Source organism: Mytilus californianus, unplaced genomic scaffold (assembly GCF_021869535.1).
Source record: "Mytilus californianus isolate M0D057914Y unplaced genomic scaffold, xbMytCali1.0.p SCAF_4, whole genome shotgun sequence".
Classification (NCBI taxonomy): Eukaryota; Metazoa; Mollusca; class Bivalvia; order Mytilida; family Mytilidae; genus Mytilus; species Mytilus californianus.
Genome location: NW_026262690.1, coordinates 28,024,797 through 28,049,615, shown reverse-complemented (window position 1 = coordinate 28,049,615; position 24,819 = coordinate 28,024,797). Strand labels below are relative to the sequence as shown.

Sequence of the window (24,819 nt, the reverse complement as noted above, 5' to 3'; positions counted from 1 at the left end):
TAGCGGAAAATTCAGTAGAGAGAAAATGTAACAAGCAAAAATGATCATCAAAATGAGATCTACAAATAACTAAAATGACCGAAATAGTTTGAAACTCCTTTATACAATATTTATAAGATTTTAACAACAAAGATGATTTTAAACCATGTCTATGTGTTTGGCAAACACTTAACTAGAAGAGAAAATATGTAAACAGCAGAAATGGTCAGTCAGGCAAGATCTACAAAAATTGCATAGTACAACATTATTAGACGTTTCCTTTTTAGAGTTATTGTCCCTTTAATGGCGATTTGTAATATAAAAAATAAAAAGCAGTGGTATGATTGCCAGTGAGACAACACTCCTCACATATTATAAGTAAGTAACAATATATCAATTTACGGTCTTCAACAATGACCAAAAATCATTCCGCATAGCAAACTAAAAAAAAACCCGAAATGACAAATGTTAAACAATTAAAACAAGACAACTAACGGCCAGTTTTATGTAAAAAGAATAAACGAAAAATCATTATACAGGAAACGAAAATAAAAGTAAAAAGAGGAAAAACACTTAAATCTGGGATACAATATGTATTAAAAACACAAGTACAAACGCAGAAACAATATGATACACTTATTGATATAATTGCTTGGTAAAATGTGTCATCGAATTCCATCATATTTGTTTATTTCGTTTTACTGTTGTTGTATTTGTTTAGCTTCATGAAAAGTAGACGTCACAGGGCGGCAATGGTAAATAACTTTATGCGGAAAGTGTCTTTTGATGAAACAGATAGTTGCCGTTTGCAAGGAGATAAAAATCGTAAGTTTGATATTCAAAGTTTTTAGTGCAATCTTAAACTGAATGGAGCATAAATTGCGATATAAACCTGTTTGCTTATTTTTTCTGGCTTATTCAAATAATTCAATAGAGCAATACAATCGCTGTCCAATATTATTGGTATTTGCTAGTATCACTTGAGAATTGTACATCCACTAACTATCTCGTCTTTTCGCTGCATAATATATCTTTACTAAAAGGCTGCCTTAACCAGCTGTATGATGTTTCTTTCCAAAATTTCTAATGAAATAAATTCATATTTACAAGTGTATTGCGATATACCGTATGCTAAAGAAATAGATTATTCAAAGTAACTTCCGATGTCAAATAACATTTTTCTTTACACAGATAACATACTTTTGATTGACATAAGGGAGATAATTGGACAGTTCCTGTTTACAAAATTTAACTTTCAATTTAATGTGATAGGTTATTTCATAATACTTCCTAATATATCTGGTTTAATGTACTTTTTTATGAAATTAGTGCAAAAAGGGCTACTGCCAGTCTACACAATATCCCTTCCAATTGACCTTTTTCAGGATCATACGGTTTCATAACCTAATGCAAAAAAAATATATGGCTTTATCATGTACCAGTATCAAGTTCCAGCAAAGGTCAAATTCTAGAATGTTAAATTCACATTTGACCTTGACATTAATGCAAGGGTCAAGATAGAAGGATACCAAATCAAAAGACAGTAGGTCTCACTTATATATCGTTTCCCAAAAATCTTATTTAAAACGTCCAATTCCTGTACCAATTGAACCAAATGTTTTTAGTTGTTACATGTCACAACAATTTGATAAAATCTTTTGTAATTATTTATCAAAGTTTCTGAGGAAAATCAAAATTCAAAATTGAGAATATGACCTTAATCTGTGGCCTTGACATCAAACTCCTTAAGGTGTACCAGTGATCTCTAATTAAAAGACTATAGGTCCCTTTAACTTGTGTTTTAACGAATTAAGTTTGTCTAAGTGAGAGTTGCACTTAATTCAATCTACACCAAATCATAAGGAAAGGAAAGGGCCTGAACATTATTATACTTTATTCACTTATTGAATTTTTAATTGTCAAATCTAAGCAATATTTTCTAAATTATAAAATGTCTACATAATGTGTACACAAATCCACTCACTGTACATGTTGTATTCATCAATATCATACATTAATATACACTCATTGGTTTGTAGTCGGACATATCAGGGGATACTGGTGTAGTTGGTTTTTTTTGCTGTTGAATTGCCAGATGAATTTTCAGAAAATGCATTGTAATGCAATGCTTTTTTTGGAAAATTATGTTTTGATTAATCGATCAATTGTTTTCTATAAAAAGAGGCAGAAGATACCAAGATGGTAATCACAAACCTTTACTCGAATAAAAATGTTCAGATAATGTAATGGCGATGAAGAAAAGGGACAAAAAGACAAATAACAGTCCACAAAACACTACACAGAAACATAAAGTTTGAGCAACAAAACCGAGGGTTAACATAGATAATCCAGAAATGTAAGCAGACCCTCCTTTACTAGTAACAACCGTCGTTTTGATAATGACAAGTTAAAACTCAATGATTTTTAGTGATGTTTTCAATAAAGGAAGAGGGAACGAGATTGAGGCAACGACATTTGGAACATATCCGTGGTGATCTGTGACAGTGCTTTTTCATAACGGTCAACTTTTATAAAGATTGTAATGTTGAACACATGTGCTGTTCATTGATTTTTGGGAGAGAAAATTGAAACTGGTATCTGGGCAATGATCTACTTTTTTATAGAATGGGGGATAGTGGGGTCAGTTTTGTTGTCCGTTAGTTTTGGTGATTACTTTAACCCTTTCAATGTATCATCTGTTCCACGTAGAGTTCTCAACCTCTTTGGTTGTCTCACCTGCCAGACTTAGACTTGCTGTTATCTTCAACTGTTAAGAGTTTTCATGTCAGTTTAAGAGGAACCGCTAATAATGTGTCAATGCTATATGTTGAGATATTGAATAAGCAAAGGCACATCTTAATGCCAAGGAGATTATATGGCCAGTCGCTTTAATCATAGTTCATTAACTTTTAAAAGTGAGCATAGTTAACATGTTAATGTGTGAAATTAGGTCAGTTGTAAGAGAACTACTAAAGATTATTTGCTGATATTTGGTCCCCAGTTGGCACATGCTTTTTATGGAAATAGTTTTGCTCAGTCCCCTCAGTCACGATCTAATCAATTTGAACTCTTTGTGTTTATACTATCTAAATTTCACACAGGCTAGACATATATGCATGTCAGCTCTTTATGTTATATATTAGGCAATTTAGATTAAATGCTCAAAATTGTTAAAATGTTTCCTGAAAGCTGTTGAAATTAGTTAACAACATAACAATATCTACTTCAAGTAATAATGCAGTAGGTCGTGTGCACTTATTTGTAGAAAGACACAAAAATATGAAAACCAAATTGAAAACATACTGTTTATGACGTCTTTACACTAAATCCATTGGATTTTGGATGTGTACTGATTGATAATTTAGTCTTAGATGCATGATTTTTTTTATTAGTTGTTATTGGCTTTTAACTAGCTGTCAGTAACTGCGAGTACTCTCAGATCTGTACTTGGTGTCCTTTTGTTGTGGGGATGTATAAGTACCCGTCCACGTCCACTCTGTGTTTTTGTTAGATGTATTTCTATTTGTATCCATCTGATGAGTTAAGCCTTTTTCAATTGATTTTAATAGTTTGTTCTTATGTTGTACTTTTACACCACTGTCCCAGGTTAGGGGGAGGGTTGGCGCCTTCAAACTAGTTTAACCCCGCCACATTCTGTATGTGCCTGTCCCAAGTCAGGAGCCTGTTATTCAGTGGTTGTCGTTTGTTTGTGTTACATATTTGTTTTTCGATCATTATTTATTACATAAATTAGGCCGTTAGTTTTCTCGTTTGAATTGTTTTACATTTGTCATTTCGGGGCCTTTTATAGCTGACTATACGGTATGGGTTTTGCTCATTGTTAAAGGCCGTACGATGACCCATAGTTGTTAATTTCTGTGTCATTTGGTCTCTTGTGGAGAGTTGTCTCATTGGCAATCATACCACATCTTCTTTTTATATTTGCTCAAGGTCATGCGTTTCGGATGTATTATGATTGATATTTTAGTCCGGGAGAACATGATTTATTTGTTAGTTGTAATTGGCTTTGCACTAGCTTTCAGTTATGCGAGTACCCCTATTTTGGTGTTTTGTGTCTATTGTTTTTATGTTAGTTTTTTTTGTGCCTCGTACTAATCTTTTGAGTTAATCTAATTGCAAACGATTTTTACAGTTCGTTTTTATATTGTACTATTACACCACTAGTACATTTCCAGTTTAGGGGATGTTTGAGTGCTCACAAACATGTTCATCCCCAATATTCAGTGTGTGCTTGTCCCAAGTCAGGAGCTTGTAGGTCAGTGGTTGTCGTTTGTTAATTGTCTGTAATGTCTGTAATATTTGTTTTTATGCCCCCACCACAGCGGAGGTGGCATTAAGTGTTACCCTTGTCCGTCCGTCCGTACGTCCGTACGTCCCAAAATTAGTTTCCGTTCTCTAACTTCAGTTTGCATCAACCAAATGTTATGACACTTATACACAATGATTATTACCACAAAACACAGATCAAGTTCGAATTTGGGTTGCGTCACTTTTACCGTTCTTGAGTTATGTCCCTTTATAACGTTATATGCAAGCGGGTGCATCATCTGTGTCCCATGGACACATTCTCCATTTACTAAGTATTTATAAATGGTTTTGTTATTTATTAGCCCGTTGGTTTTCTCATTTGAATTGTTTCACAATTTCCATGTCGGGTCCTTTTATAGCCGACTATACGATATAGGTTTTTTTCATTGTTGAAGGTTGTATTGCGATTTTCTAGTTATTTGATTTTTTCCCGCCGTTTGTGTTTCTGAAATTTCAATTTTGTTACGCATCTAAAGATATTTTATATATGATACCCTTTCGCAGCACCTTTTCGCGGTTTTTGTCGGGGTTATTCAATCTTTAGTTTCCAATGTTGTGTTTTGTAGACTTTTTGTTGAATTTTGCTCTGGCGTTACCAGTTTGTTGTCGAGTTATGAGTTTGAATATCCCTTTGGTATTTTCGGCCCCTTTTCCTCAGGATAATCTGTTAGATTTGGACGGACGCGGTCTGGTTACATAACATAATAGTTATTTCCTTTTTTGTGTTTAGTGTGGTTTGTTTTTGTATTTTATAAAGCGTAAGTCATAGATACCAACACCAGAAAGTAATTTTTGTCTTAAACGGACATTTTGATCGTAACATCATCTGAAAAGTCTGATACTAAAAAGATTTAGTTTTTTAGATATCTTAATGCAGTAAGTTAAGTACTGTTCAGATATTTTGCTTACAGTCAATACAGTACTGTTCAGTACCTTTTCAGACAATTTGATATATGTTGTTTCGTATTGGTAAACAACAACTATTGAAAAGTCTGAACAAAGACTAAAGTCTGCTCTTAATTGACAGCAAGCGATTGTCTGAACAGTACTGAATTGTTTTTCTTAAGGAAACTAATATGTGTACTAAAGAACATGTTTTATTTATATATTCTTTTTAAGTGAACGGACCCAAAGTGTCAAGTAAGCTATTAGTCGTCGTCGTCGTCGTATATCGTTTGTTACGTTTTATCAAAAGCTGCTTCTCTGAAACTACTGGCCAATCAGAATCATCATGTGTCCGATGATTACGTCTGCGAAGCAACTTGACCGACATGGCTTAAAAGACAAAAACAAAAATGATCAGCAATACAAGATCTACAAATAAATCACATAGCGTTATTGTGCATGCTAAAAAGACAAAAACAAAAATGATAAGCAATACAAGGTCTACAAATAAATCACATAGCCAAAATTGTGCATGCTTAAAAGACAAAAACAAAAATGATTATCAATACAAGATCTACAAATAAATCACATAGCCGAAATTGTCTGTTGACGTTTTGTATTGCTAATTACCCTTCAAAGACAATTGTGTATGACTTATTGCGATTTGGTCAAAACAATATCAGCTAGAGAGAAACTGTTAACATTAAAAATTATCTGTAGGACACGAAACAATGTCAAATATGGCAACACAGCCTGAATTGTCAGTCCAATTTTCATAGGGAAAAATGTCCTTGAAAGTTGAGTTTTACTCAATTTCGTATATTAGTAGATACTGTGAAACATAACAGAAAAACATATCATCAGTATTAGATCAACAAAAAAGAGATTTTATTCATGAATTATATTTTAGTATACAATGTTGGATAGTTGTCATTGTTGAAGATACATTTATAGCTAGGTGAACGACACAGGCTTTTAGTTAAAACATAAAACTAATCGATTGGAAATTATATTAACAAATTCATCTCGGTCACCATATTTTGATTTAAGATATCTTACCATGCATAGTGAGATAATCAATCTTTCTTTTTCAATCTTAAATCATAAATGGATACAAAAACGGGACACATATTTACACTACAGGGTATGACAAGAATCGTCGTTGGTACAATTTATATTATGTATTATCGGTACAGATCTTATTGCACCAGATAAGCATTTTGACAATTAACGTCTCTTCAGTGATGCTCGGGGCCAAACATTCATATAGATGTTGAAGAGCTGACAAAACTATAAAGGACCAAAAGTTAAGCCAATACCAGAGCTATGCATGTGGGAGATACATTGATTAATTCAAAATGATTTCTGATTTTTTTCAACAAAACATTTAAAAAGATTATTATCCGTATTATAATAAATTAAGACGATAGTATTTAAACAATGTTCAGAGATAAATCAAGGTAACAAACAAAAGCTGATGGAATCGCATGAACTCTAAAAGGAGCGATACAGTTTGCGTCGACAGGGTAAGCGATACAGTTGCGTCGACATGGTAAGCGTCACCTGCTATGCACACATCACTCGCCATGCGAATTCACACTCAGTCAAACTGTCACAATCGAGAAAAGGGTACAATCGGTAAAATTATGTATCAGACGAATTTTCTTTTTTTATTCGAGCATCACTGATGAGTCGTTTATAGACGAAACGCGTGTCTGGCGTAATATATGTTAACCCTGGTATCTATGATGAGTTTATTTACTGATATACTAGTTACTTTATATAAAACAGTAACAGAATCGTTTTGGAGATTTTCCTGGTACATTTCATATTGTTCCTCTGAATTCTACTATACATGCCTATGAGAAACGCTTACAAAACATCAGCATCATATGTATGCGAGAGACATGTAAACAGACGTTCATTAAAATGTTTAAGTTTTTAACTTTAAATATTTATACATGTATGTCGAACCTTACATTTAACGCGTTTATGGATATATGAATATACCACAGGCTGTTAAAATATTTAAATGTATTTAAAAAAACAGGTTCATTCAAATTAAAGAGTTTTATCTTTTCAGCTTTATTTGAGAATTACTTAAAAAATGACATTGAGAAGTTGTGTTTGATCGATGCTGGTTTAGCGTTCAACTCTCCGTATCCACTTCTCTTCAAACCCGGTAGGGACGTAGACCTCATCCTGTCATTTGATTTTACAGACCGAAAAAAAGATTCCAATGACCCTTTCAAGGTAATAGCATGTGACTTATACATGAAAATATATTGTGAATGCCTTGACCACGAATATATATATTATATACATATATGCATGTCTCTTCTCTCAAACATCAAATGGATATATAAAAACCTTCTTGGTATAATTTTGCAATACACAGTGAAAAAATGTCTACATCTCATCATTGTTTCATACTGTCATTGTCATCTTTGTGTGTAATGAGATATGAAATTACTGTTAAAATCTTTTAATGTTTCACATAGTGTTACTTTTATATTTGTTTTCCGGAATGTTCTTTATACAAATCCGTATCTTTTAAGGTGATTTTCGAAAAGAAATAAACTGGTTTGCGAAGAAAACACTGATTAAAATGTCAAAATGGGAAATGTTAAAAAAAAAGGGTATAGTGCACTTGCATCACACTTCACATTTGAAAATTGCTGTATAAGTACATGCTAAATTAATTGCGTTAATCCGATGAATATAAAACGTGTTTTATGTTTTTAGACATTACTAACAGCAGAAGATTGGGCAAGAAAACATGAGATTAAATTTCCAAAAATCAACGTTGACAAGTATGAAGGCAAGAATGTGCAAGAACTGTACATTTTTGAAGATGAAAATGATCCCGAATGTCCTATTATCATGCACTTTGTATTGGTGAACAAAGATTTCAGAACGTACAAAAAACCAGGTAGGCAGGTATAAAATACCAACTTACAAAAAACCAGGTAGGCAGGTATAAAATACCAACGTACAAAAAACCAGGTAGACACATATACAATGCCAACTTACAAAGAATAGAATATACTTTGAACTAAAAATCTATGAAACACTCTGCTTTTTAGGACTATCGTTGTCCAAATTTATTCTTTGTTTTTGACAAATGTACTTCATTAATGAAACGCAATATCAATCAAAATATTTCACTTAAATTATGGTCGGGACACCGAACATTTATTACTGCTATAATTTGCTGCTTCTTTAGGGGAATGACAGCGCACAAGCAACGGAACACAATGGTTTAAGTACTGAATTAATATATTTGAACTATTTTGCAGATAAACGATATAATAGTGATATGAAATTTAACAAGCAGTAAACATATTTTTGATTTCTTTTATCAGGTTAGCTCAAGACGGAGAGTTAAGAAGGCTCATTTCACATAATTCAATGTTTGATAAAACGCAATTAGTATAAAAGATAAATTTTATGTACTTGAGAACTCTCAATTTGTAGTAAAATATTCATATATTATAAATCATTTCATTATCAAAATAATGAATAATGAGCTAACATCACACAAATAAAAAAAAAAGAGAAGTTTACTAATCAAGCCTTGTATCTTAGGGTTTCAGTGTTTTTCTCCGGTTTTCGTGTGCATTTGCTAGATGTATAAATAGTTATCTTATCTCATAACACTTCTAGGAATATCATTGGTTTAAAGCGAACACTTAGAGACCGTGTATATTTAATATTTGGTCAGTGGGCGTGCTTTATTTTAATACACGGCTAATAGTGGTGTTACGTCCCTGTATAAAACAATACACGGTTAGTAGTAGAGTTACGTTCCTTTAAACAAAAACCTTGTTGTTATTAAATAAAGAAACATTCTAAAGGTACATAATTATGATATTGCCATGCTTTTAGACAAAATATGTCTTACAGACGCTGATTTTCTCACTGTAAATAATTGAATTGTGTTAACATTTTGATATCAAAGTTTTCAACTATGTCTAGATTGACGATATTAGATAGTCGGTAACATAAATTCGTTACACAGTGTGATAGTGACCTAAAACGATATATACAGGGTCGTTAGATGCCATATGGGATTTACTCACCCTGTATTTATAATAATATTATCACTTATTAATAATTAGTTGTACTTTAGGAGTCAAACGAAATGAAACTGAAAAAGAGTTCGCTAACTTCACAGTATATGATGATCAGAAAACATTCAACTGCACCAACTTCCAGTACAGCGCGGAAAACTTTGACAGATTGTCACAACTTTCTGAGTTCATAGTTCTGAATAACATTGTCCATATCAAGGCCTGTATAACCAAAAGCATCCAAAACAAACAGAAACGGAAACAGACTGGCAGGCAACGGCATCCATCGTCTCCTGTGTAACATTATCTACTTGTATGGAATAGGACAACCGTCAAAATTATATTCATGATGATTTTATTTTCGTTACATGATATATTTATCAATATGACATTCCTTTTTTTATTTGTCCTAGTGATGCCCCTTTGCATATTTTTTTATTCCTTTCTGTTTTTCTTGTGTTGATATTACTTTACCATTTTAGAGTTTTTTCACCCAATATGAAAAAAAAATGAATTTAACTTTGTGATAGCATTTCGTAATACAAACTACATAATACCTTAAAGTTGACTGCAAATAGCAAAGTCTAGTCGACAGATGACAGGCTATTAATTGCAAAAATATGTGTTCAACTCGGTTGGCTCAAAAAGTGGAACATTGTGTCGAAAAAAAACTTATTTACTATTGATTTCCAATACTTAAAACAAAATTATTTGGTATCGGTTATATTCCGTTAAGACTATAATGATATTGAATGAATGAATGAATTGATATTTTATTGCAGATGCAAAATTAATGCTGTAGTAAAATTACAAAATATTTAAATTGGCAATTATAAAATTAAACAGAGAACAACATAATCAAGTCATAACAAGCGCAGAAATATAACTATTATGCAAATATAATTAGTGATCTTAGCTTCCATGCCGCAGTTAGACATTTACACAATTTTCGGTTAAATTCTCTGTGCTAGCTTGCAAAAGAAATACAAGTTTTCTATAATTTGGCCATGAACAATAATATTTAGCTAAAAACTGTACCCTCCTAGCTCTAAAAGCAGTCATATTGAAATATGAACAACGTCGAATATTCAGTTTTAGTGTTTGATTTGTTGGTTTGTTTCAAATGAAAGTGTTTATGCAGAACGACTAAAACAATGTGTCCATTGACACACCAAATTTATTGTCCACTACATATATAAATTAAACGCTAAGCCTCATACAAACAATATGACTGTTTGTTGTTGATTTGTTTTTGTTTTTCCGTGTGAATTTTGATTATATATTTATATACATATAGATTTCCAAACAATGTAATTTTAACACACTATTTAGTATGTAGAAATAAAAAATAATATATATTTATATATCAAATATTGTTTTTCTCCCTTCAAGGACAATTAGATATTTATATTGAGTAAATAATGTGTCATATTAACCTGTTTTAGAGATATAAAATTATTTGAAATCTTTACAAACTGAAGGATTTTTTGTTTCAAATCACCTACAGAAACAAGTGACCGTATCTTTAAAGTGTCAATAAATTTTCTCAAACGTGCCTATTATCGAATTATAGTGACATATTTCTGTCTGAATAATTGAAAACAGTTATACAATCGGGACGAGTAAGAGCGTAACATGTTGTTAAGACATTTGTCTATTGTGTAAGACTGTATGTTGACATCTTATGGCTATTTATTTGTCATTGGCGTATACCAGGGATATCTTTTTATTCATAATTACCTATTTCATACTATTAAGTTAACTATGACGGACAAGATTATACCTTCGAACTGCAATTCAATATATGGATGTTATATTGGTTGTTTGATGTTAATTGGGGCCTGTGTGGCCGAGTGGTCAACGTTGTTTAAGTATCACTAGCCTGTAAACACTGAGGTTGAAAGTTCGAGTCCGGCACGTGACAGGTGCGTTCGACCCCAATCTTAATTGAATAGGATTGTCAGTTTTCCTACCGAAGGTCGGTGGTTCTCACCGGGCACTCCGGCTTCTTCCACCATTAAAAATTGGCCGCCGCAAAATAGCCAACAGTGCTGAAAGGGACATTAAACCGCAATCAATCAATCAATTTGATGTAAAGTAAATAATGATAATTCAGTGTTAGGAGTTGCTTTGTGAAGATGTGTTTAGATAAAAGTACTAAACCTGTGGAGATAAGACTACCATAAGACTCTGAAACACAAATGTACATGAATTTCATATTAGTAGCTTTACTTCACTGTACATGTCATGTAGAAACGACAAAATAGAACAGGAAGACACGACGGTTTACAATCGTCCGAGCACACTATATAGAATGTCAATAGAAAAAACAAACGGAACATTTAAGTTTTGCATCAAACTAAAAATCAGCGAATTGATGTTCATACTGACATATACTGCATGCAATTATAGAACAACAATAGTATGATTATCACTTTTATCAGTATGCTCATAAGGCCAAACAGACAGAACTGAAAGACAATTATCTTAACTCTTTAGCTTTGAGGAAATATAAAAGTAAAAAGGTTGGATTTAAATACCAGTTGAACAGTTCCTGCAGTTGATACTTCCTCACCTTTCCACTCTACAATAACATAAATAGTGCCAATTTGATTGCCTCAGATGAGCATCACAACAATCACTGTCTCTTCTATGATGCTCGACACAACTGTAATATTCCAGACTTGGTACAGGCATTTTCCGAGAAAAAAAATAGTGGGTTAAACTAGGTTTTATAGCAACCCAAACATAAATATTAGGGTAATTTGATAATAATTGGGATCCAGCAGCTAAAACTGTGTAAACAAACATCACAGACATACAACACATCTGACTAAATAATTCAAACAAACATAAAAAAAGATATTACAAAGACGCCAACAAAACAGTTTGCAGAAAATAGTATATACAGCAAATAAAAACATAATGATGTACCAGTATACACTCTCCCGATATAGTACAAATTTAGTAAAACTTTCCGATTCAGACTTGAAATATCAATGATGTGGTCACTCCTGTACACTTCCTATTTATAAATATTTAGATTAAACGAGACTTATTCGTCAGGATTTGTAAGAACTTTTTGCTTTTCAAGACTCTTTAAGTTTTAAAAACAGCTGTTTTGTTTCGAACGATACTAATGAGAAGAAGTTAGAAGAAAAACACTTATAACATACTTCGAATAAGCCTGGTATCTTATCTTCATATAACCTAACCAGGCACAGACACAGATTTAATGGTTTTAATTGTATCCTAGTTTAACTTCATTCACTTCAATTTGTACTGAATCTTATATGAAGTACAGTAACCAATATAAGAGCATATGACAGCTTAATTGTATACCAGCAGGTTAAGTATCAGTAACACGAGAGAGTGCTTGTCAATTATCTATTTTACATTGAGATTGTAAGAAAATTATATCAATATTTATTCGATTTCTTTACCCATATTATCCGTAGTTGATGTGACCCAGTATCTGAGATTTAGTGCTATCACAATCTTGCAAGGAATTCCACTCGGACTGGTATGAAGAGTGGTCATTAATTTGAATAAAAATGTAACCTTTTGCTTCTGTTAAATGCATAACTGTCTGTTTGAACTTGAAAACAGCATTTATAGTTCCGTTCCCTTGCCTTAAGTGTTGTCAAATGTGCGTAGGGGTTTTATGTAATGAATTAATACTCCTTATCCCTTATTTTCCATTGACGAAAGAAATGTAAATTAATAAACATTGGAAAGGAGATGTAATATGGCGTCCAATGTGACAACAAACCACCAAAATACAAAATGACAAAGATAATAACAACTTTAACGAAGTAGTTAATTTTGGTTTTTTATTTCATTTGATCTAAGAACCACTAATGAGTCTTATCATGTGGAGCAGGATCTGCTTACCCTTCCGGAGCACCTGAGATCACCCCCAGTTTCTGGTGGGGTTCATGTTGCTTAGTCTTTACTTTTCTATGTTGTGTCATCTGTACTATTATTTGTCTGTTTGTCTTTTTATTTTTGGCCATGGCGTTGTCAGTTTGTTTTCGATCTGTGAGTTTGACTGTCCCTCTGGTATCTTTTATCCCTCTTTTATATAGACCAAACTCGCATCTCACATACTGCATGTTAAGTCTGGTATACTAGATTAGTTTGTATCAGTGCCCGTACGGTCAAATAGTAATTTTCCGAACACTCCTAATTTCAATTAATTTCTTCAGTGTTCTAACATGATATTTTGAAAATAAAAGTAAGTTAAAATATTTGTATTACATATATTGTTTTGCTTATAATTTCTAAAAGCTATTTCTCCTGCTTTTATACAACTACATTTAAAGTTGCGTCTTCACAATAGAAATAGTTTTACAGCAAAGTCCTTATCAACAGATTTTAAAACATTACAAAAAAACCCACTTTCTTTTAGTAACTTGTAACATTCTTTGATATTATAAAGACAACGGTAATATCACGAAGTTACACTGAAATACAGGAACAAGAATGATGTGTGTGTGTGTGTGTGTGTTTTAACAGTATTTATTCAAAACCACGAGGCATGTTGTTGATATCTAAACACTGAACTAGTATATATATTTGTTTAGGGGCCAGCTGAAGGACGCCTCCGGGTGCGGGAATTTCTCGCTACATTGAAGACCTGTTGGTGACCTTCTGCTGTTGTCTGTTCTATGGTCGGGTTGTTGTCTCTTTGACACATTCCCCATTTCCATTCTCAATTTTATTTAAATACAACAAAAGGTAATTGCATCATTCTTGTCTTACTTCAATAAAAGATCATTTTCAAGTTCATACATACACAATTTAAAAATGTAAATAGTGTACTTTTATAGCTTACTATGCGGTATGCGCTTCGCTCAACGGTGTTCTATAGCTGTTAACTTTCTACGTCATTTTTTTTCTTGTTGAGAGTTGTCTCATTGGGAAACATTATTTTTTTAACATTCAGTTTACATCATTTTGAGTACATATAAATACGACATCACTGATCTGAAAGCACCAAGATTACACTGGGATAGGGACCATGCATCAGCTACGTTGGAATAATTTTAGTATTTCTTTCAAAGTCAAATAGAAATGCTGACCCTTTAGGGGCTTATAAATTCACGAAAGTTGTATTTTCTTTCTCTGTATGTCCTTAACTAACACGACGCTCTTTATTCTTGGATAAATTTCTTTTCTTTGAAAAAAATAACTGAAAATTATTTTAAAAAAATAACCTAAAACACCTCCACCACTTTCAAGATTGAATTTTCTGACTGTTTTACCAAGTGCCAAAAAAAGATGGCAAGTAATTGGAATCAGTTAAAAATCGTAAAATTACCTGCCCTGGTAAGAACTAAGACCAAACTATATATAAGTTAAAATGACAATTCCGTCAGAAAAAAAATCTTCCTGTTCTCCCCACCTAACATAATATCATAATAAAATGGTCGTCCCTTAACCATACATTTCATGTTAGTTATTTAAAATGGAAATGTTATACAGTACGTGTAAAATCTGTTTCTCTGTTTCAGTTATTATGCATGGTATAATATATACTTCCCTATTCAATTGGAAGATTTGCATGTAGACCAATTTCTTTATAAAAACTTTAGTAATATCAAATCAATGCCGTGAAGGTTTTTAAAAGAAATTGACTTGGGTGAGTCCCAAGTCCATATTTAAAATTTTGGTAAGTTCTACCATTTAATTCGTCTTTTTTTTTTAGTGTTCAAGAAAAGGACTCATCAGGGTGCTTTACCGAGAACCCGGTCTATGTCAGATATTTTAACTAACTAACTAACATTCATGAAACCTTAAACTGAACCTTAACTATAAACCACAAGAACCTCGAATGTAAAAATGAATTCTTAATCTACCAATACAATAATTTCTGTAAAGATATATATATAGCTGGAGGAAGGACACCCTTTGACTGCGTAGGGTTTCAGTGGAGAATTAAAGCAGACATTCAATCTGATGCAAAGCTATGTAAGTTATATCCAAGACTCAGCATGATTAATCTATGTAGACTTGTGGTCTATTACAATACATTTTTTTGTGCACCAGATGCGGGTTTTAAAATAAAGGCCTCTTACATGATGCTCCAGGCCAAACAGTTGAAAAAAACCAAAAACCTAATATAAACGTTAAGGAGCTGATAAAACCCAAAGAGGATCAAAATTAAATTTGATAAGCAGTGCATGTAGGTTACTTATATTTGTTGTTTGGAATGAATATAAGGTGTTTGCCTGCTGGGTTTATCTGATCTTAGCCTCATTTACATGGATATTTGATTATGTTAATATATATATATATACATATACAAACAAGTCTAAATTGAAACAACGTTCAAATATATTAAATAAAACGTATCTATGTAATAAAATTTGGGTAAACTATTCTCTTGTTCAGCAAATTTTATAACAATACTTTTGTTTATAAAGCTAACATATCTCGGAAATGTCCTTCACATCTTTCGTTTTTGCTTAATAAACGTATTGATATAGGTTAACATTATTACATGTAGACCAGTATAACAATCAACAACAGAATGCTTTTTTAAATAAAACATATTTAATTTTATAGCCAAGTGTTTCGTCGAAAATTAGATCAAAGATGTTATTTCCTGGAAGTCACTTATAGATACGGTGGGTGACCTAAATTTCCGATTTAAAAAGGATTGTCACTGAAATAAACATTACATTGTGTAAGTACTATAAATATTTATTAATTATTTTATCCGAACCGTTCGATGTTTGCCACATCCATTTATATAAATTTGAATTCATATGCATTCATGATCTGTTTTATGGTGTGACATTTAGATGTTTAATTCCATGTTCAGTAAAAACCACCTATAACAGTGTAAAGTTAACTTTTTTTTCCTTTTTTTTTTTTATTTCTGAAGCATTTATCATGTTTATACTTCAGTAATATATTTCACTTTTATAGAAAAAAAAATTTAAACAAAATAAGATGTCTATTTTTTAGTACTGATTATATATGATCTATAGTTAAACATAATTTTTATAAAACAAAAATTATTAGAATGTATAATAAAGGCAACAGTAGTATATTTGACACTGGTCAATTTGGGTTTGGGGTCAGTGTCGAGCCTTAAAATATGGCTTCAGATGACAAAGAAATATTAGAATATTCGTTATTTAGGTATTATTAGGGCGGTTGATTTGTCGTCATTTAAAATTTAATTATAGTGTCCTTGACTGGCGATCGCGAATTGACATTGATGTCTCATTCGTAAAAAATATATATTTGATTGAATGGTTTTCTATCCACCATACGATTTTCATTGGACCATTCGCATTTTACGTCATAAGCTGAGCCTGGACACTTATTATTTACAAGTTAATGGTTTGCGCTGTTTAATTTTAATAAAGTATTTTAAAGTCTGTGTAATCATACGGAATAATGCAATTTATGGAATTTATAATAAATCTTGGCTTAAATAGTCATTAGATAATTTTTGAATGTTCGAATATTTGTCATTTTATTTGGCATTCCGTTTTGTCCGACAACTTGAAATGTTATGTAAAATTGGGATCAGATCTAATCTTTCTTAAAATCTGTCAGGAACTGTCAGGAAAACAGTCTCTAGAACATTCGGTTCTTTACATCCTTGGCTTTCAGATATTTAGCTTTGAGCTTTCGTGATAAAGTTAAATCCAGAATAGCGTTTCGGACGCATGAATTTTATAAAGTCTTGTTTTATTTTTTTCTGACAGTTCTGCCCTTGACCATAACCTGACATTTCTATCTCTTGAACAGTTTTGTTTATTTATTTATTTATTTATTTATTTATTTATTTATTTATTTATTTATTTATTTATTTATTTAATTATTTATTTATTTATTTAGTTATTCATTTATTCACCGTGTATATAAAAATAAAATGGGGATATCTATTTTTTAGCGTAATTTAATTCAATGCCACAGTTTAATTTTCAAAATAGTCAGCAAAACTGGGTAATACACGGAGATGTGAAGTTATTGTGATAACCCGAATTGGAACTTTTTTCTAAATGAGAAATATATTTAAACCAATCTAAGCCAAAATTTACTTGCGACATAGCAAGATTATTCAAGATATCCGAAAAACGCCACAATGTTGTTAGAAAATCAAAGTTCACTAACGAAGCTGTTATACTGTGAATTTCCGTATTTTTTGAAAGACTTCTGGCATGATATAAATTAATGTGAAATTGATCCCACCACTAAAGGTTGAAAATGTAACTGTTTAAACTATATTGTGTCAATCAACTTAAATGAACCTCAAACCTATGCAATGTCCTCAATTTCCTGTATAAAAGGAGAGAACAGCTGACTTGTGTGCAATTAAAAACTTTAAAAACCTACATTGATTTATTGTAGACCAGTATATCAAGCTATAACAGTCTTTTTTTTAACCAATATAATTATGTAGCCAAATGTTGTGTTGAAAATTAGATAAAAGATGTTTCTTCCTTCAAGTCATTTGTAGATCCGGTATGTGACCTAAATTTCCTATTTAACGAGGATTGTCACTGGAATAAACATTATACAGTGTAAGTACGTGCATGTACATATTTTAAAACTATTTCATAAGTACAGATTCTTGTTTAACCCGTTGATTTTAATATATAAGATTTGAATTTCTAGACATACACGACTTTTGTTATGGTGTTGACATTTAGATGTACTACATTTCCCTGTTCAGAATAAAATCGCTCATTACAGTGTAAACTATTTTTATTTCGGAAGGATTTATACTTCAGTAATATATTTCACTTTTATATAAAACATGTTCAAACAAAATAAGTCGAATGAGATGACTAACATGTGTATTGGACTAATATTGTAGTATCGGTAGTTAAACATAATTATTATTAAACTATTACATATTTGACACTTGTCAAATGGGTTTTGGGTCAAGGTCGTGCCGAAAAGTTTTGAATAATAGAACGTCCGTCATGTAATAAAAGGTAATTTATCCGTCATTTTTTAAATTTAAGTATAGTTTCCTTGACTGGCGATCGCCAATTGTCATTGCAGTGTCTTTCGTAATAAAATTCTACAACAGATTTTTGTCGTCGACTGTCATATTCCTGACTTGTTATAACTACTTTCCATGTTGTGCGATTACACACCTAAACAATATTAAGAAACTAAGGTTCCAACTCCCTCTTGCAAAGTTGCCCTTAGATGGAATTCATTAAATTAGTTCCGTTTTGGTCATATATATAGCTCTTCTTTTGTTTCGTTTCCTATCATCCTTGGCTGTCAAATATTCAGCTTTGAACGTTCCTGATGAATGTAAATCCAGAAAAGCGCTTCGGACGTATAAAATTTGTAAATGTTATTTTCATTTTGTTATTGGTGCACTGGGTCGAAACTGTTGCTGGTGAACTATCAGTCTCCGAGGATATCATCAGCTTATTAGTCAGATCTGGTAGTGCCATGATGTTTAACATACATATTCTTAATTGTCCGATTTATCAATTAAAGAGTATTTAGAAACTAAGGTTCAAACTCCCTCAGTCAAGCTAGAACTTGGATGGATTTGACTGTTATTTTTTGGACGTTTTTGGTCATATAGCTCATCAAATATTTGGGTACTTATATATCTTTGACTTTCAAATATTCGGCTTTGAGTGTTCCCGATGAAAGAAAACATGAAAAAGCTCTTCGTACGCATACAATTTGTAAAGTGTTTTTGCAATTAAAAGCGATGAGTTTAACAATGTTTACACAATATAGAACTTTTCAGAATGGAATTTGATTTGGTCTTCATATGCAATTCTCTGAGTTCTTATGCCAAACCATGAATATTCCTTGCCCATCCCGAATTCGTCTTTGAGTACCGATTTGGTTAAGCTCTTAATTTGAGGGCATTTCTAGTACATGTATAGGACAGTATTGTAGTATCAATAGTATTAAGTTAATATGCTCTAACATAATTGAATAAAATACATGAAATATACAAAAGGGATATTCAAACTCATAAGTCGAAAACAAACTGACAATGCCATGGCAGAAAACGAGAGACGACGAAAAGACAAACAACAGTACACAAAACACAACACCGAAAACTAAAGACAGAGCAACACGTACTCCACCAAAAACCGGGGGTGATCTAAGGTGCTCCAGAAGTTTAAACATAATAACCTTGGACCTTGGTAAATATTTGCTTAAAGGTCAGAGAAAACTATGTCAAAATATTGACCTTGGTTAATATTTGCCTAAAGGTCCTAGAAAACTATGACAAAATATTGTCACTGACATTTCATCAGTAGGGCATATTCCTGTTTTAAAGTAGGGTCACTGTGACTCGGCAGGATAAAATAAGTGAAGAGTTTGGACTTATTTTTTCCTTTTTATTCTGTTTTTACTCCACTTTTCTAAAGGGAGCCACTGGGTGAAGATAAATACATGGCAATTTGTAACTGTAATCTAACTGAAGTGGACTTACAAAGCGCTTTTATATATGTTAAATATGTAACAGATGTTACAGTTTTAAGTACTATCAATTAATATTTCCTTATACAAAACTAAATGACAAATCCTATAAAAAAATCGTGTCACAAAATGTATCTAATAACATTATCATACACGAAGACAAAAGTCATATTCATAAAAAGATTTGGATAATTTAGAATTGTTTATATTGATTACAGATTGCAAAAAATAAACTTGCTCTTTCGGAAGTTTTGTTTAATCGAGAAACCTTTAACCTAATATGTCGAATATTTCTATTACATTCAACCATAAAAGGCAATGTCTTTGTATCGAAAATGATGACTCAGTGGTTTTTTTATTTACTTCCTTTAGGTTTTTTTATATTAGTTCATAGAAAGTTTACCCCTATTGTTATACTTTTCTTTGAATATAATAACTATGAAACCTTTGTATATTGTCAGCTGCTGTAGTTGGCACGGTTAGTTAGCTAACTTCTCAAGTTACGGCTGGTTCTTAATTGTGGATTTTAGTAACAATGATATGTGTGTCGTGTGTCGTATGTAAGTTAGAATTAATCTATTTATCTATAAATTTGTTTCCTTTTGTTTATTGTTGTATTGTGTACTAAACAAAAACATAGTATTTTATTCCAAAACATTGCTATGATGAAAAACTTGGCAATGATGAAGAGTATTCCAGGAACATATACCATTATATTATACTGAAATTTCAACAACACTACAAGGTATATAAACTGATAAAAGCTAGTTAATTATTTGGCAAATTGACTCCAATTTGAAATAAAGTAGACATTTATTATAGACTATTCAACCGGAAGGTAAGTTCACAAAAAGTTAATTACAAATTTGACATTTTATTTCATTAATGCTTCAGGTAATTTGATAATTTACGACTCGCATAAATGTTTGTTAGCGGTATGGATTCAATATTCATGTGTACAGGTTAAAACGCAGTATGTTCAGTATATTTCCATCAGCTTGAACATTATTTCTAGGGATAATAAGTCCACAATGCTGATAGGGAGCGTCGCAAAATAGCTTATAGCATTTACAAATGCAAAAAGTAGAATTTTATACAGGTTCGATCGATTGATTGCTGTTTGCTAACATCAAGTGACAAATTCCTCATGCATATTTAGGACAATAATAAATTAAAAATAATCCAATGGATGGATTCCTCAGAGTGGTTCGACCAGAATGAGCACACAAGCTTAGTTTCAATTGCAGCTGTAACAGTAGAATATGTTGGACAAGGACAACAGTTTTGACTTGGAATGGAGAGCTTTTGATTAGCCACACACTGACACAAAGTGGGACAAAGTTCTCGTCATTTGATCGAATCTTCCGGTTAAAACTGTAATTCTCTGTATTCAAATTAAGACAGGTCCTGATCAAAACAAAGTTATGTGGCAGAATCATTACCACATCTAAAATGCTTTTGTACAGATTAGCTCATCTTAATGTAAAATGTCTTGAAACTTTATATGTTGTGGGGAGTTGCCAAAAATGCATGGATATATTATAACTGGGTGAAAAATGATTTTGGCTCACATAAATCAATATACATGTCAGTGGGAAGAGGAGAACAGTTGGTTACAATATGAATGCCTAGGAATGTCTAATAGTAGCCACGTCCACCTAACTTCACAAATATGTTGTCAGTAAAGAAACCAAGCAGCATTTTCAGAGTTCTTGCCTAATTTTTACATCATATAAAAATATGATGATGTGGTTTGATTGCCAATTAGACAAATTTTCACCAGAGACCAAATATGTAGATGCTAACGACCTTCAAGTTTTTCTTCAATGTATAATTTGTCCGTTTCTAAAACAATATATTTGTGTCTCTTTTTGGTAGTTATCATGAAACAAAGTTGGAATATCTAGTTTTTGAGTCAATGATTAGGAATGCTTGTGTAAACTATATACATTTTTGTACACATTACTATTGAATACACATTACTAGTATATATTGTATTGTCTTTATCTTCTTTGTTTTTTATTGGTCAAAAGTTATGTGAGGCAGTGTCTCAATAGATTCTACACCACTGTCCATATCGCCTTTAACGATGATGAATCAGGATTTCTTTTATAAAAGGTTAATATTGTATGGCAAAACATATATAAAATTGATCACCCAAAAAAATTAAGTCAGTTCGCATATTATTTTGCAGGATTGAATGATTTAAAATGACACAAAGGAGTTTCTCTACATCGACATGTAGAGTGGATTCATCACAGAGACGTTCTTTGACCTTAAAACTTTCAAATTATAAGCAAAAAAGCGAAGATGAGAATCACATTCATTCACAACCATACAGCAATGATTCAGACAGGCTTCGCCGAGTACAGAGTTTTAAGCATAACAGGAAATCAAGCAGGTATACAAGATTATTAGTGTGTTATTATGCTATCAAGGGACATACTGTTTTCTTGTCTGTGCGTTTATCAAGTAGTCAGTTCGCCTCTTATCAGGTTAAAGTTTTTGGTGAAGGTAGTTTACCATATAATTATGGTCACAACGTAGTACGCATATGAATGAAAAGAGATCTGGAATATACGCCAACGACAGCAATCTCACGACAAAAAATACAAAAGACACCATAATCAATATGTTGTGAACTGTTTAAGATCTATAAAAAACCTTAAAAAATATTAAAACCAAGTTAAAGTTTTGGTAAAAGGTATTATACCATGAAGCGTTGGTTGGATGAACTTGAAACTTAATACATATGGTCATTGTGATGTGAACTATTTAAATATAATGTATGCCAAATTAGGGTTTTCATCCAGTTTACGCGGTTTACTAGCCATGAAAATTTATAAGAGCGAGTGTGACATGGTGTCCTGTGACGCATATTCTTGTTTTGTTAACCGGATTTCCAACGGAAAATATCGGTTATTAATTTGGTGATGCACGGCGGGCGGGCAGGCGGGCGGGCTGGCGGGCGGGCGGGCGGACGAGCGGGCGGGCGGTCGGTCGTGCGGGCGACTGCCAAACAGTGTCCGTGCAATAACTTGAAAACGCTTTGACAAAATCTTCAAATTCAGATATGTTGTTTTCTGTGACTAAATGAAGGTCAAGTTTGATTATTACGATTTTAGCTTTTTCCGTTGTTGAGTTGTAGACCTTTAAGTAGCAAAAAGTGATACTTAGATATAATATTGGCCTTTTCATTTCTGAACCTTACAAAAATTTTTTTTTTTTTACTTGAGCCTGTTTGGGGGTCCAGATTTGCAAATATCATTAATGCAGGAAAATCCGGTTTTCTGTCAATTTGACAGTCTCTTGTTTTGTTTTTTAAATTTCAACTGCATTATTTTGATTAATTGGATACATTTATGTCAAATGTATTAACAATCCCACGCATTATAGTATTTAGAACAAAATGAATTTTTATTTGCGATTTCCATCTCTTAGGTCATAAGTTTTATTTCATTTCATACCTAATATCAATTTATTCAAACTAGGTTATTTTCAGATTTCATATGTTGCAAGGTCTTGCTTACTTACATGGCTCTATGGACCATGTGAGCTTTTGCCATCGCTTGGCGTCTGTCGGCGTCGTAAACTTTATAAAATCATCTTTTTTTAAACAACTGTACAAATTTCGACAAAACTTGAACTCAGCGATCCTTTGGGTATCTAGTATACATGTTTGTGCTTTTTGTTTCTGTCTGTAAACCAACATGGCTGTTATGGCTAAACTAGAACATAGGGGGTAAAATACATGAATTGTCTAATTATCTTGAAAACCATAATAAATAGAGAAAATCCGACCGACATCAAAATGCTCGGAATGTCAATATCTGTGTACTTTTTATTTCCACTCAAATTATTAAATGACTTCTTATAATAGTTTTTGACCTATTTGTGTGCATTTGACCCGATCTCGAAATTTATAATAGATATATACGTAGAAACTGTAAGGAGCAAAAAGGATAAAAAAACGAGGATCTACAAAATGCTTATATGCCCGAAACCATTAGAATACTCTTAACAGGAGTTATTGCCCTTAAATGATGATTTTCAAGTCATTTTCGGGTTTTGCCTATTATCTCGACAATTACATTGGCAGAACAAAAACTGTTAACAACAGAATGACAGCAATGAATATCTATAAGTGTGATGAATGACTGAAAATATTGAATGACTCCTAATACAAGGCATTGCCCTTTTATCTTATAATAATTTTCGAGTGTTTGCCTATCATCTTTAAAAGTATAAAGATAGGTAGAAACTGAAAACAGCAAAAATGACCAGCACTACAATATCTACAAAAATGCTTATATGGCTATAACAATTGGATTAGGTGAAATAAGGCTGAGGTAATCATTGCTCAGATTGTCAAGATCTACATACTTTGGAATCCCACTCAACTTATCAAATGACTCCTTATAGAAGTTATTGCCCTTAAATTACAATTTTTGACTTCTTTGTGAGTTTTGCCTATTATCTTGAAAATTTAAACTGTAAATAGCAAAAATTATCAGCATAAGAAGATCTTTAAAATTTCCGCATGGCCGAAACCATTGGATGACTCTTTATAGGAGGCATAGCCCTTAAATGACACTTTTAGACCAATGTTTTTGTGACCTACCGAATAAGACTTAACAACGGTTTTGTACTAACATAAGCAACACGACGGGTGCCACATGTGAAGCAAAATTTGCTTTCCCTTCCGGTGCACCTGACATCACCCTCAGTGTTTGTTGGGGTTCGTGTTGCTCAGTCTTTAGTTTTCTATGTTGTGTTTTGTTTACTGTCGTTTGTCTGTTTGTCTGTTTGTCGTTTTCCTTTTTAACCATGGCGTTGTCATTTTATTTTCGATTTATGAGTTTGAATGTCCCTTTCTTTTGCATAATGAACTGAATATATGAGTTGAAACTGCAAACAGCAAAAATGATCAGCAGTAGAAGATGAACAGAAATGATAGTATAACCATAACCAATGGACGACTACTTATCGGAGTTCCCCCTCCTTAAATGGCGAACTTTCGAGCTTTTGCTTTTTATCTCGAAAATTATGGTAGAGAGGTAGATCGTGTTAATAACACAATGATCAGCAATGCAAGATATATGTTTAACAGGTGAGC

The 24,819-nt window shown here is 32.3% G+C and overlaps 3 protein-coding genes across 6 annotated transcripts in view; all 3 read left to right on the top strand.

Annotated features, from left to right (window-relative positions):
• LOC127737849 (cytosolic phospholipase A2-like) overlaps nucleotides 1–10,628 on the top strand; it is a 44,345-nt gene extending 33,717 nt beyond the window's left edge. The window contains exons 16-19 of the mRNA XM_052248794.1: nucleotides 701–804; nucleotides 7,277–7,446; nucleotides 7,939–8,125; nucleotides 9,326–10,628. Coding sequence (XP_052104754.1) covers nucleotides 701–804; nucleotides 7,277–7,446; nucleotides 7,939–8,125; nucleotides 9,326–9,567 — 703 coding nt within the window. The 3' untranslated portion in view covers nucleotides 9,568–10,628. The remainder of the gene's footprint in view (nucleotides 1–700; nucleotides 805–7,276; nucleotides 7,447–7,938; nucleotides 8,126–9,325) is intronic.
• A 5,305-nt stretch (nucleotides 10,629–15,933) lies between these two features.
• LOC127737850 (cytosolic phospholipase A2-like) overlaps nucleotides 15,934–24,819 on the top strand; it is a 136,755-nt gene continuing 127,869 nt past the window's right edge. For both annotated transcript variants that reach the window (XM_052248795.1, XM_052248798.1), the window contains exon 1: nucleotides 15,934–15,957. The gene's annotated coding sequence lies outside the window, so the exon portion shown is untranslated. The remainder of the gene's footprint in view (nucleotides 15,958–24,819) is intronic.
• LOC127737848 (cytosolic phospholipase A2-like) overlaps nucleotides 17,660–24,819 on the top strand; it is a 36,530-nt gene continuing 29,370 nt past the window's right edge. The window contains exons 1-2 of one of the 3 annotated variants that reach the window (XM_052248791.1): nucleotides 17,660–17,812; nucleotides 21,898–22,104. In XM_052248791.1, the coding sequence (XP_052104751.1) occupies nucleotides 21,914–22,104 (191 nt within the window). In that variant the 5' untranslated portion in view covers nucleotides 17,660–17,812; nucleotides 21,898–21,913. Of the gene's footprint in view, nucleotides 17,813–20,090; nucleotides 20,264–21,897; nucleotides 22,105–22,715; nucleotides 24,814–24,819 lie in introns of those variants that run through there. The other 2 variants (XM_052248792.1, XM_052248793.1) reach the window with 2 other exon arrangements.